Raw genomic sequence first — 13,764 nt, forward strand, 5'->3', positions numbered from 1 at the left:
CACATTGCTTGTGTCTAAAACAGAAACCTTTACATGCGAGGCAGAGAGCAAAACACCCTTAAAAAGCATTTAAACTATATTGTTAGGCATTTGGAGACTCAAGACCAGTAACCATTACATTTTGACATCAAAGTGATAGCTCTTTTTAAACAGGATACTGCATTCATGTTGACTTGAATATTGTCTGACTGGCAGAGGAATGTTATATCAAAATAAAAGACTCATCTAAAAACCCTGATTGAAGAAAAACACAGGAACACATTCATGATTATTTAAAAAAATGTATTTGTATGTACTTACATACTGGTGTCAAAAGAGTGCACCAAAAATGTCACATTGACTCACAATTACAAAGAAAAAGCTTTTTTCTTCTTCAATTACAAGTATTGAAAACACTATTTACAGAAAAAGGGGGAATGGTGACAAGAAAGTACACTAGAGATAAACTTAGTCACACGGTGCAGTTTAAATGACGATTCTGCAAATAAAGACGAGAGAAATATTCTGAACAGTTACGCTGTCTCGGTGCTCTGAGCTTCAGACTGTATTTCCACTCAAAAGTAATCTTGTGCATCCTCTCCACAGTACAGCGTTTCCAGAGTGTGCTGGCAAGAAAATAAACTTCCTATAACTGTTGCATCAAAATAGAAAAAGAATAACAAACATTTGAGTGGAAATACTTTTTTTACTAAAACACAGTGGACAGACGGTGAGAGGGAATGTGGTGGAGAAGGGCTTCAATCACCACCTGTCTCTGGATGGACACACAGAAAAGGCTTTACGTCTCTTTGTGCTGCCATCAGATCTTACAGAAGAAAAGTACACTAGTTCAAGAAACCCTGGCATCTTATATTTGTCTGGATATTTACAGAATCTAATCAGAACCAGAAACAAAGCAGGAATGGAAATAAAGGCCAGATAACGGGGACGTGATGTTTTTGATTGGGCTGTTATGGAACCAGTGAGCCTGAAAAAGAATCATTGTCTGGGTGGTAATTGAGTGAGAAAAATATAAATGACAAACAAGAGCGACGGGACTAGTTCCCCGAATCCTTCAGTCCCTTAAACAGGGAACATCCGGCGGCACATTCACTGGACAAGCATGCACACTCTCGCTGCTCCTGGAGTCTTTAAATTGGGGCTACAAAAGACAATGATATCCCCTTTCAATCACTTTCACTACCGTTTCGGGTCCCTTCAGTTCGTTTGAGGATGTGAAATGGTGCCTATAAAAAAGGGATTTAATGGCACTTTGAGATACAATGAATGCCTTGTAATTTGGGCACAACACAGAGCATTGTGCGATTCCATATTGGGAAAGTAGCTTGCATGTTTCATATTGCAAAATGAAAAATGTGTGTCTTACTGTAATATGTCAAAAGCGATCATACACAGGCCACTAGGAGAGTTATCCTCAAACTTCCACTGAAACAAAACTGTGAAACTGCCATGTGGGGAAATATTTTCACAACAGAGGGCAGTGATGTCTGTAGAGGAGATAAGACGTCTCTTAATGTTTAGAAATACACATAGATGTCTATAGACTGGATCATTCGGCATCTAGTTACAAATACTTGGAAAATAATGAACTATTCAGCATGTATGACTCCTCTGAATTTAAGAAGTCTTTACAGCGACACCAACAAAAAGAAATAACTGAAAGGGCGTTAAAGTGAGATAAACTGAGAATAAAAAACTATACCGATGATCTCAGTTCAGCCGATCTTTGAACATACGTATAGTCATTTAAATTCGATTTGAAGGGGGATGTTTGTGCGGCAGGGATCAACTGTAGAGCAGAGTTTGCCTCTGGGGAGCCGGGACCAGCTGCTGCCTCTGGCTCCGTTTCTCTCTCCCTTTATTCACTTTTGGTCTTTTTGCTGTCGTTGCCGTTCTTCTCGTGCTCCAGCTTCCTCTTCTTCTTGTCATCCGGCTGAGCGGTGGCCGGGTGAGGCCGGAGGGTGATGATGATGCAGGTCATGTTGTCACACCCGGTCCCGTCTCCAGATGTGTCGGGGGCCAAACAGTGGTCCAACAGCTGTTAGAAAGACATATGGGATTTTAAATGAACGAGGTATGAACATGAGAAAAGAGAGCTACAAAGGGAATTGTGTTGTGGTTAGCTACTTAGTCTACAAGCTACATAGCACAATAACTATCTACAGGGAAAAATCTAATGTACGCGACTGATCAAATACTGCTGATATTGGGAGGGGCTGCCGTGTCATTCAGTCTACAATAGTTGTTAGAATATTTTGAGATGCTTAGCTAATTAGGCTAAACATTTAGGTTACATACAATCAGTTTTGGCTTAAGCTTGTTTATAACAGTGTTATTAGCACTGCGAGGGGGACCCAAGTTCCCATCAGCAAAAACATGTCTGTTTGCTATCCTGGCTCCAAAATGGTGGAATGAGCTCCCCATTGACATCAGGACAGCAGAAAGCTTACACATCTTCCGGCGCAGACTGAAAACTCATCTCTTTCGACTCCACTTCGAGCAATAAAATTACTAACAAAGCACTCATATACTAACAAAGCACTCATATACTAACAAAGGACTGGCTTATCTAAAGCTAGTTGAGTAGCACTTGAAATGTTTTGGCTCTATGAAACCTGATGTACTTATATGATTCTGTTTTCTTCTAGTTTGTATCTTCTTGGTCGAATGCACTTATTGTAAGTCGCTTTGGATAAAAGCGTCTGCTAAATGCAATGTAATGTAATATGCTACCGATGCGAGATGGGTCATCAATGCGCAATATGCATCATTTACTATTATTGATTTGCATCGGTGTCATCTCAGTTAAAATTGAATAAAAATGTTGGAGATGTAAAAAACTGCAGAAATCTATTTTTTTGTTATGTCTGACATGTAATTATAATTCTGTTAACAGAAACTCGGACAAATGTATGTACAAGTGGTCATTTTGTATTAAGTGTGTAAGAGGAGCCTCTCACCTCTCCCACTATGGATGAGAGGGATTTGACTTTGCCGCTCTGGTCTGGTTTGATCCTCTCACTGATGAAGTCCACCACCTCCTGACTGCTCAACACATTCCTGCACACAGGCATCAGAAAGGCTTATTAGCAGGGAAATAACAGATCAAATGGACAAACAATATTATTGTGTATTCAAATCTGGTTTATGATGAATCCTAAATAATAATCAATTACCAGATGCCGTCGCAGGCGATGACCATGAAGTCGTGGTCCCCGTTAAGAGTCAGGACTTTGACGTCTGGCATGGAGGAGATCATCTGCTCGTCTGGAGGCAGAGCCTTGTTCCTCTTATAGAAGTGATCACCTGAGAGACAGAGTCCAGGGCAGAAGGTTCATAGAAACTCATTCTGCTTACAGGAGAAGTTCATCTCAGAGAATCAGAAACATATTAGGTTGCAAATTGACTTCAGAACAGACGAAAGGAATCTAACATTGACTAAGAGAAGCTATGTGTTCAATTCAGATGCAGTCGGCCATACCGATAGCTCTGGAGAGGTTCAGCCCCCCGTTGACCCGCCCATCCATGGTCACTTTCCCGCCAGCGTTTTTGATGCGGGTCAGCTCCAGCTCGTCCTCCGGCTTGTGGTCATACGACATGTCCACAGCTTTGCCTACAGCGACACAGAACTCTTACATTATTACCAAATTGGTCGTTTAACGGATTGACATTTACATTTTTCACAAATATCTTATATAGCGCTTCTATCAAAAAGAATTAGACCCGGCATGGTTGAGACTCACCGCGCTCAGACACCACGCAGCGAGAGTCTCCGGCGTTGGCCACGATCAGCTGTTTTCCTCGGATCAGAGCCACCACAGCTGTGGTGCCGCTGTCAGAGCCGGGCTGCACACACATGAACATGAGAGATGTGATGTTACTGCATGATGCTTTACTCCTCTATACATACAATACAATCAGAGTACTCCCGTTCCAGCACCGAAGCTTTACAGAAAGTCATCAGAGATCACAAACCTGGCTTCTAGTGTGATGAGGCCAAGCTTTACAGCCAAGCTATTTAAATAAAAAACACCTACTGCTAACTAAGCCTAATCTTTTCAAAGTCACAAGCAAAAATATTGTGATTTTGTATTCAGTGATTTTGATACGACCTATTCCACCAAACATCAGCATACGACAACTTTTTAAAGCTTCAAAGATGGAGGTCAAGGCACTTTAAACAGTTGTACAACTCATACGTGGAAAGAGGTCCTAATATTTTTGGGATTTAATGTCAACTTAATCGTTAAGAGACAACTTCGATTTTAGAAAACGTGATTTCTCCGTACATTCATTCCCAAAACGCTGCATTGTTGTTCCCACTTTAGTGGACTCGGTCACCATCAGCGATAACATTAATTTGCAACAGAGCACATTTACATGTTATTGTTTTCTATGGACACTAGTTTCTCCATATTTTAATACAGTGTGCTTATATATCATCAATAATCAACCCGTTATGCACGAGAGCAGACGGTTTCTACCCAAACCCTAAGTATCACTCCGATTCAAGTAAGAACAGATATCGACATTAAGCAAGACGTGTTGTAAATACCGAATGTAGTATTGTATCAGGGGCACTTGTTTTTCTTAGTTGCATTAGATTCATTTCTCTTTTGTTCACACCTCCTCTTTCCCGTCCATTCCAGGAAGGCACATTTCCTCCTCCTCCTCTTCATCTTCAGAGTCTTCCTCTCCATCATCTGTATCCTCCTCTTCTTCCATCTCACTGCTGTCACCATCGTCTTCTTCGCTACCATCCTAATCAAAAGAAAGAAAAGATCATATAAATACAATGCTTTCCTCATGTTTAAAACCCTCAGAGTGAGGGAGGTTTTCCAAACATGACCGTAACTCTGGTGTCTGCGTCACCTCTTCCTCACTGCCCTCCTCCTCTCCATCAGACTCCTCGCTGTCATCGAAGAACCTGGACTTTGAATCTCCTACAGCCTTGGAGGACGAGCAGGAAGGACCTGCGTCTCCTTCTGCCTTTCCGGCCTTTCCCGCCCCATTGGCGCTTCCTGACCCTCCACAGTCGGCTGCTGGAGAGGAGGAACCAGGACAGGTGTGGTTAATGAGAGGAACGGGGAGAGAGAGGACATTTGATAAGTACGTGGTAAGTTATAACATACTACTTCAGTATTTGAGCAGGCTCACCTTTTTCCATTATCATTGAGTTGAGATTCTACGTCTTTTATAGGTAAACCGTGACATCAATTTCCTGTGACTATTTTATGAGATTCAATTCTCTACTGTGAAGCACTTTGGACTGCAATTCTTTTATGAAAGGTCCTATACAATTAAAGCTTATTTGTATTATTATTATTTATCTTAGCTTCAAACCACACCATTACATTTAAAAAAAAAATGTCATTGCGTCATCTTTTGAATGCAAAATGTACATGACTGAATCCCAGCTGTTACCTGCACCACTGGCCCCCCCCCTCCACTCCTGATCTCCTGGATGCTCGCAGCTTCGATCCACTTGCTGCTCCTTCGCCTTTCTTCCCTTTTCCATTGCTCTCCTCTTCCATTTCTCCATTTACTACCTCCTCCTCCTTTTCTTTCCCAGCTTCATCTTTGCTTTCCGAGGCCTCGGGGTTGGAGCTGGCTGCTTTCTTAGCAGCAGCACTAAGAACAAAAAAATTAGTTTTTTTAACATCCGAATCACTAAAGCCAACAGTCCTTATAAGAAAGATAAAAAGTGTTACAATACCTGATGGCAGCTGCATGCTTGACAGCATTGAGGTTCTGGCCATAGCGTACCAGCAGCTCCTCTATAGTCATGGTGGCCTCCTCGTGGAGCAAAGCAGCCTCCTCCGTTTCCACTGAGAGGGGAGCAGAAACGTGGAAACAATCAGAGGATGTCATAACATTTGACATATTTTCTCTCATGTATTAGCAGTGTAGGTGCATGCATTTCAGGATGTTTTACACATGCTGTATTCTCATGATCATTTTTAATTAAAGCATTTTGCTGGATGTTAATACGCTACAATCCTGCATTTCTATTGTTATTATGTTCCGTACAACTCTCATAGTCATCAAACACAAGTTTCAGTGTCAGCAGTGTACTCACAATCGTCTTCCGGTGACACCTTGACCACAGGCGGCTCCTCTGTGGGCCGCCCAGCGATCTGGACCAGCTCCTTAATGACATCCTCTGTGGTTATTTTGCCATCGATGACCAAGAAGGCTTCCTCCAGAGCCTGGAAACATTGTGCAGAGAGATGCATCAGTAAACATGAAGCGACACAGTGTAACGTTGGGTACAACATCGATGAGTCTGTTCAGCGAGTTTTTAATGTGTCAGTACTGAAGAACTACAGTTGACATTTTCTTTGCAAGTAGCCCTGGTTTTTATCACTTCTCATCAATTGTAGGCGGGGCTGTGTGTGCACTGCAGTGGAGTGTATTTTACTTGCAATGTATTGCCTTTTGAATGGGAAATGATCTTTCAAGCATGCGCACTTCCTCAAGAAACATAAAAAAGATTTAACCATAATTATGGCAAGTCATTAGGCTGTTCTTTGCTACTAGCCAAGAACAGAAAAGGCATGGTCTAATGTTAAAGCCTTGTGAAATGTATCTTTTAGTATAGAAACAAACTGAAACCTCTCAATGCTGTCAACTTTATCCTGTTGTATGGAATATACATATTTTTGAAGGTTATCTAAATATTAAAAAGAAGAGAAACAAATATGTATATTTCTCTACAACTTTAAGTGTGACAGGGGGAAAATGGTGACACTTTCAAAAGACATTACCACTAATCCCAAAAAGGTGAACTATGCCACAGTCAAACAGCAGGTCTCAGGTCATTGAGACATCTGAGCTGACAAAATAGTAAAGATCATGCAGCGGCTTCTACGGCTTCTCACCTTTTGCAGTTTGCCATCTTTGTAGGTCTTCTGCTCCTTGATGATTTCAGGAAGGTACTTTGAACAGTACAGAGCCACCTCTTCACCTAAATGGGAACAGCAGGTTATATAGACTCTCGGGATAGGTGTGCAAACAGAGGACTCAAGAGGTGTGTAAAACCAACAATAAAAAGGGGAAACCTTGAAGACACTTGGCAAAAGTAGGTGTGTTCTGATGCTGTCATTTTTAGAAAGTGTGTGTTGTCCATTAGAGAAAATACTGTTTAAATGCAAATTGAGAAATGATATAAGAACGTGACAGTATTTGTACAGTGTATATGTGTTTACCTCCATGTCCATCATACACAGAAAACATGGCTGTGTCCTCGTCAAACTCTGGAATACAATTGTGAGAGTCCTACAACACACATGAAACAATGCACATTACATACAACATGACAGTTGGAACAAATGATCGCAAAGACAATTTCACTTTGGGTAAGAAAATGTGTAGGACGGCGAGTCACACGGGATAAGACATCATTTTCACTCAATGGAAAACATTTTTTTTTTACTTTTCTTAATGTTGGGTTAAGAAAGCTTAAAAAGTCCAAACACACCAAATGTTTAAAATCCTGCTAAAACATGTTTACCCAGGTGTGCTGTATAATGAATCATACTAGATCAAAAATAAGAGGTATGTGGCTAGTTGTGTATTATTAGCATAAGTAACACCCCCTAAACACTATATATGGACAGGGGTTGTGTCGTGTGCAAATATTCGAGCACATGCCCAAGAATTGGAGGACTTGGATCTAAAAGAGACTGTGGGAGGAACATCAGCAATATCCAAGTCTTGTTTAATACACTTGAATAAAGTAAACATGGTTTTCCAGAGCAGTGCTGGTGTTACAAGAACAAAAAGCATTAAAAGAGAAGTATTTAGGCCATTCAGAAGCTTAACATGGGAAATATCATTCTACGAACGGTTTTATAGACCCTGGCAAGGTTCTTAATTTTTCAACATTTATTTTGTGTGGCAACATCCGAAAGGTCAACAAAAATAAGATGGTTGTAATGACTACTGCTTGTTAACCAGCTTGCTCATCTTGGACATTAAAGTCTATTAAATCAATGTATTTTTAAACGAATTGTTCACATGGTATGCATCTAGGTAGACATTTTAGTTTTTTTTTTTATTCTCTGGGGAACTGCCGTTTTATCACCTTGTTTGCTCACTAGAAGTTACCAACAGAAACAAATGCGGTCAGCTTCAGTAAAGTACGTTGTGAAGCGATGTGAATGACATTCTTCTTTATGTTGTTAGGGGTGATAAGAAAAACACCCCGAGAATGACTTATGGATTTCACCCATCACTGCAGCTAATTTAGGAGTGTGACGAACTTTGGAAAGATACCAACAAACATGGAGATGCCGCACATCAATTTATCCCGCCATTGGCAACTCGAATCTAATTTTCAACATGGAGTGTCTTTGATCCGGTCATTATTTTCAGCCTCACCTCCATGGAGACGCGCCAGCCCTGCATGGCAGAGAAGCCGTAGCTCAGGGTGCTGTTGCCGCCATCGGCAAAGGTCTTGGTCGTGTTAGGTTGAGACAGATAAGCCCCCATGGTGGTCGATTTCTATGGCTTTACACCTGAAAAGAAGGCAACATAACAACATCACATTTCAGCGTTACATAATAAAGACACAAGCAGTGCATTTATCATACTTCAACTAGCTTGCTAGCTAGCTAACGTTAGCAACACCACAACAAAAAGTAGACGCATCAGCTAGCTAGCACTAGCATGCTAACCGGCTAAACTTCCAGCCCCAACCTCTGCCCCGCCATGCAAGCGGCTGCGCAGTTTCAGACAAAATCAGACACCACGCAGACTGTTAATTTACCTTTTCTGATGGAGCGGGGTCTGCTTATTGAGGGGTCCCAAAGAGAGAGCGCCACATATAAGAGATTACACGTGTGGGAGCAGAAAGCCGCTATCAACACAGAGCGAGCAAACCGAGAGCTGTGGAGAATGGGAGCGCGCACGAATGTCCCTTTCGTTCGAACAAGTGGGCGTGCCCGCGACGTACGTCCCACGTCATGACGTGAGGATTATTAATTGTTTTAAATGAATGAAAAACGAACATTTAAGATAGTTTAATATAGGATGGACCTTTAATGATCCCCGTAAGAACATTCAGGTGTTAAGCAGCAACATAATAAGAGAGAAACACTGATAGTACACATCATAATATAGACAGGGATAATAAGAATAAAGTTATATGAATATAACCCATGCCAACCATTTCAACGACATACAAGGTTTTCACAAGAGCGTCTAATAGTTATAAATGGATGCTGTTTTTTTAAAGACAAAAACACAATAGGACCATCCTTTGCACAGTTTGAATGTCATCACCCTTTAAAAAGTATTTTTCATCACTTCATATTTTGTTTCAATAATAATAATAATAATAATAATACAGTTTAAAACAACCTTGTGTAATTAATTGTATATTGTATTTAAATCATTTATAAGCACAATATCCTATTTATCAATAGTATGCTGTTTTTAGCCGTATCTAAAATATTTTCTCACCCTGTAGTACTGCTGCTGAACGCTACACTCCCTACCAGTAGGTGGCGGTAAAACATTCGTTGTTTGCCAACTGCCAAAAAATCCCCGTAAGAAGAAGAAAAACCCAGACGTCATCGATTCAACATGGCGCGGGAAACCCAAAAAGGGACGGAGATGGAGATGGAAGTTGGAGAAGTGAACGAAGAGTACGAGGCACAGTTCTTCGGCTTCACCCCGCAGACCTGCATGTTGCGGGTTTACAGCGCCTTCCACGACTGCCTGTGCGACATATTACCCGTCGTGGAGAAGGTGTGTGTGAGGCAGCTCAGAAAAGAGTCCCCCGGGCCCGACGAGCAGCTCCAGGCCCGGGAGTGTAGCCGCCGGCTGCAGCAGTTCCTGGAGGACCGGTTCAAGCAGCTGTCGCAGCGGATGGACTCGCTGCTGGTGAAGCGGTGCCTCTCCGTGCCGCCCAATGTGCTGCTGCCCGAGGACCATTCACACAAGAACTACCCCCAACACATACAGGTGGGTGCAGCGGTGTTTACATTAAGATCACTATTATGATCTCAATTCATGCAATGTTGATTCAATTATTAGAGTATGACAAACAGCGTTGTAAAGTAACTAAGGACATTTGCTCAAGTACAGTACTTTGAGAGACTTGAACTTTACTTGAGTATTTCTACGTTTTGCTACTTTGTTCTTTTACCCCACTACAATTCAGAAGAAAATCGTGTACTTTTACTCCACATTTATTTAATACATTTAGTTACTTCGCAGATGATGCAACATAACTAACATTTAAATAAGACTTTAGTTACACCTGGAGTAAATCCACAAGCTATATTGGCAAGAAAATCTACAAGAGATTGTACAGTGCAGTATACAACATAATTAAAACTAGCTGCACCTTTTACCAGCTTTGATAAACACATTAATGCATCAATAACTATAATCAAAACATATGATGTATATTATTCTGAAATGGACAAAACTGCATAATGAGAACTTTAATTATATTAAAAAAGAGTACGCTTTTGGTTGTAGGACTTTTACTTGTTACAGAGTATTCCTAAACTCTGGTACTTCTACTTTTCGTCAAATATATAACTTGTTTTAGTGTGGTTGTGTGTTTCTGTTTTGCTGTTGTTTCTTGTCAATGTTTTATTTAGATTATAATGATTTGTGTATATCTATTTGTATATCATTATCAGTATCTTACAAATAATGTTCTCTGCTACCTGAACAAACAATTATCAATTAACTAAATGTAATAGATACTGTTTTTTGTTAAATATTGAGATCGGCCTACTGATAAAAAGGATGGCTTATGACACATTTTCCATTATAGCCATTTACTGTAGGTTTGTTGCTCCAGTTTGTTGGGGGTTTGATCATTATTGAGTATTATGTGTTTAATTTTACAGCGCAGTCATTATCCAATATGTTTTTTTACCAGCCACTCATGATGTCTTCATATTTAGTTGATAAGATAGAAGGAATGTATGTCTTTGGTTTGACTTTGGTCTGCTCCCTCAGGAGGTGCTGAAGCTGGATTCGTCCCTCGCTGACCTCCAGAGGGCGTACGAGGCGGAGGTGTGTGCCCGGCAGGCGCTGCAGGCGGAGCTGGACAAGCAGGCCGAGGTGCAGAAGCAGCTGGACGGGATCTTGACGTGGGTCAGAGAGCTGCAGGCGGCTTGGGTGAAGGAAGGTAATGGAAGCTTCCATGAAAGTTTCCGCGTGGTGATGGAGTCGCTAAAGAAGCTGCAGGAGGCCGTCAGGGAGGTCTGCCACAAGGCGCCTCATTGAACTGACCTACTGAACCTATGTTTATTTCCCACCATGATATCTGCCAGTCTTTAGTCCTCCTGATTTCTGTTGTCTACATTTTCTACTCTCATTTACACTGTCTCTAAACCATAGGCTGTATATGCTCTAAACTCCACTCAGATTTCCCTCAAACACCTTTCATTTCTTTAACTTTATTTGTAACTCGGTGTTGTTGTCTTTGTTTATTATCATTATACTTGATTGCATTAAGGTGTATATTGTGTCCATCCTGCCCAGCAGAGGGCGCTCTCTGCTTGTTAACATCACTCCAGTCTAATCCAGCTGCCCATAAAGTGAAGAGCTAATTGAATCCTTAAATAAACAGTATATGGGTGAACATCATACATTTGCAAATGAGCTTAAGTAGCATTGTATGAACCTCCAAGAATCATTTTGTTGATGGAGACACTGGAGGAACATTAAGTCCATTTATAAATCTGACGGATTGGTTTCCAATACTAGCTCTTTACTTTAATTTAGTCTCACTGAGGATTTGAGTTCCTATCATTTAGAATTCAATTAAAATGAGTTTATTGCACACACTGGGACCACACTTTGTGAAAAATGTATATGGGGTTTGTTATGAAATTTAGAATGTACTATATATTCACAATGCAGAGATAGGATGGGAAACAATAATAGTTTTGATATGCATCATCTTATAATTTGTAAAAAATAAATATTTGCTATCAGTTTTTCTTTTCTGTTTTATAAAATTATTCCCCATTAATGTGACACCTTTGTCTAATATTAAACCCAAAGTTAACAATAGACACCTGGAGAGAAAACACAACAGAAATGCCAGAATGATACTAAAACGCAGTGACATTGTAACCTTTTGTAAAAGCCTATTTGCAATTGACTGGTTTAAAGAGATTTATAAATGACAACACATTGTGTAAAATAAAGAGATACATTTCTTCCATTTAATTCTCTGATGATTTAAAGGGCCCATGTCATGCTTTTCCGGTTATTACCCGTCCCCTCATGTGTTATGAAAGTTTTTATGCATGTAAACGGTCTGCAGAGTCAAAAACCCTGAAAGTACACCCTGTAGCGAGTAAAACTCTAACACAGAAAATACCTCCCCAAAACGCCTCGTTGGAGATTTCTCATTTTCCAATGTTTTCTTCCTGAGTATCGTGACGTAGAAATGGCCAGTGGCCACACCCTCTGCCAGCATTTCACGAAACAAAGCTTCCCAAAACCTTTCAGCGATTCATGCCGGATATGTACAGCGTAGGGCACTGAAGAACGATGCTGTTCCTACTTTGTTTGGACCAGCGGGAGATTCGGGTACACAACCTGTAAGTATTCATTGTTGTTTGTGTATTTATGATGTTTAAAACAAACAAGGTATCTACCACGACTGTTTAAATGGGTAAACGTTTTTCGGACTACTACGTTGGGATCGCGGAGAAATGCTCTCTGCAGACCCATGCTCACAGCGTTATAAACCATTTTCTTACTCAATATCAAGCCACACTTATTGTTTTTACTTCGGCTGTGAGTGTTTGTGTGTGCTCAGGATGAGTTTCACTAGCTGTATCGCCAAGCCTGTCTGCTCCTGCAGCAGCCCGCAGCAGTGTGGGTGTTTCTCAATCGCGAGTAAAGCTGCTGCAGAGCCACTATTTCAAGCATACTACGTCATCGAGTGCTGCCGAAGTACTGTTCCAATCTCCAGCATACTTGGAAATCTACCGAGCCCGGCGTACTCCGTTTGGAGAAATATCGAGGCTGCACATGTGTAGACTCCGCGGTCTTAAAATCCGCACAATGCTTTGCGCACGGACCAATTTCCAAAACCTGTGGCGGAAGATGTAAGGCGGGGCCTCTCATATGACGCACACCTGCACACTTGCTAGCCTGTTCCACTCTTTGTTTTCCAGCAAGATGCTCGGCAGACATGTGCTACCAAGCAAGCGTACTCGCGATTGAGAAACACGGTGGGTGTGCAGCAAGTGTGCAGGTGTGCGTCATATGAGAGGCCCCGCCTTACATCTTCCACCACAGATTTAGGGAAATTGGTCCGTGCGCAAAGCATTGTGGGGATTTTAAGACCGCGGAGTCTACTCATGTGCAGCCTCGATATTTCTCCAAACGGAGTACGCCGGGCTTGGTAGATTTCCAAGTATGCTGGAGATTGGAACAGTACTTCGGCGGCACTCGATGACGTAGTATGCTTGAAATAGTGGCTCTGAAGCAGCTTTACTCGCGATTGAGAAACACCCCCTGAGTGTCTGTGTGTGTGCAAGCAGCAACGAGCCTGTCAGCTTCTCGACCAATCAGAGCACACTGGGCTCACAGGGAGGGGGGGCAGGAGCTCCAACAAGCCGTTTAGGACAGAGAGTGAATACCGGTGAATACACATATTTTACAGAGATGCTGTATGAGAAACCAATGTGAGTTTGGAAAATTGCACAGTATAAATCTATTTTAGTATACCTCAACAATGGAATTATGATCAGTAGAAATGGCCATGACATGGGA

General features: G+C 41.4%; 2 protein-coding genes across 2 annotated transcripts; one reads left to right on the forward strand and one right to left on the reverse strand.

Moving 5' to 3' along the window:
- Nucleotides 1–261: 261 nt before the first annotated feature.
- On the reverse strand, nucleotides 262–8,945 carry ppm1g (protein phosphatase, Mg2+/Mn2+ dependent, 1G). Its single transcript, XM_034116421.1, is given in 15 exon segments — nucleotides 262–2,038; nucleotides 2,961–3,060; nucleotides 3,177–3,306; nucleotides 3,482–3,613; nucleotides 3,744–3,846; nucleotides 4,627–4,761; nucleotides 4,873–5,042; nucleotides 5,425–5,438; nucleotides 5,440–5,631; nucleotides 5,717–5,828; nucleotides 6,080–6,209; nucleotides 6,882–6,967; nucleotides 7,209–7,278; nucleotides 8,383–8,519; nucleotides 8,771–8,945. Coding segments are annotated over 14 exon segments (1,665 nt in total). The 5' UTR covers nucleotides 8,494–8,519; nucleotides 8,771–8,945; the 3' UTR covers nucleotides 262–1,858.
- A 618-nt stretch (nucleotides 8,946–9,563) lies between these two features.
- On the forward strand, nucleotides 9,564–12,194 carry mis12 (MIS12 kinetochore complex component). Its single transcript, XM_034116422.1, has 2 exons — nucleotides 9,564–9,969; nucleotides 10,984–12,194. Exons 1-2 carry the CDS (start codon nucleotides 9,589–9,591, stop codon nucleotides 11,251–11,253), a joined length of 651 nt encoding a protein of 216 aa, XP_033972313.1. The 5' UTR covers nucleotides 9,564–9,588; the 3' UTR covers nucleotides 11,254–12,194.
- Nucleotides 12,195–13,764: the final 1,570 nt, after the last annotated feature.

This window comes from Trematomus bernacchii, unplaced genomic scaffold (assembly GCF_902827165.1).
Source record: "Trematomus bernacchii unplaced genomic scaffold, fTreBer1.1, whole genome shotgun sequence".
In the NCBI taxonomy this organism is placed as follows: domain Eukaryota; kingdom Metazoa; phylum Chordata; class Actinopteri; order Perciformes; family Nototheniidae; genus Trematomus; species Trematomus bernacchii.

Bases quoted from the DNA above. Each gene is read 5' to 3' on its own strand.
- mis12 (XM_034116422.1), top strand. From the start codon at position 9,589: ATGGCGCGGGAAACCCAAAAAGGGACGGAGATGGAGATGGAAGTTGGA. The intron at 9,970-10,983 runs GTGGGTGCAGCG...CTGCTCCCTCAG, and splicing joins ACTACCCCCAACACATACAG to GAGGTGCTGAAGCTGGATTC.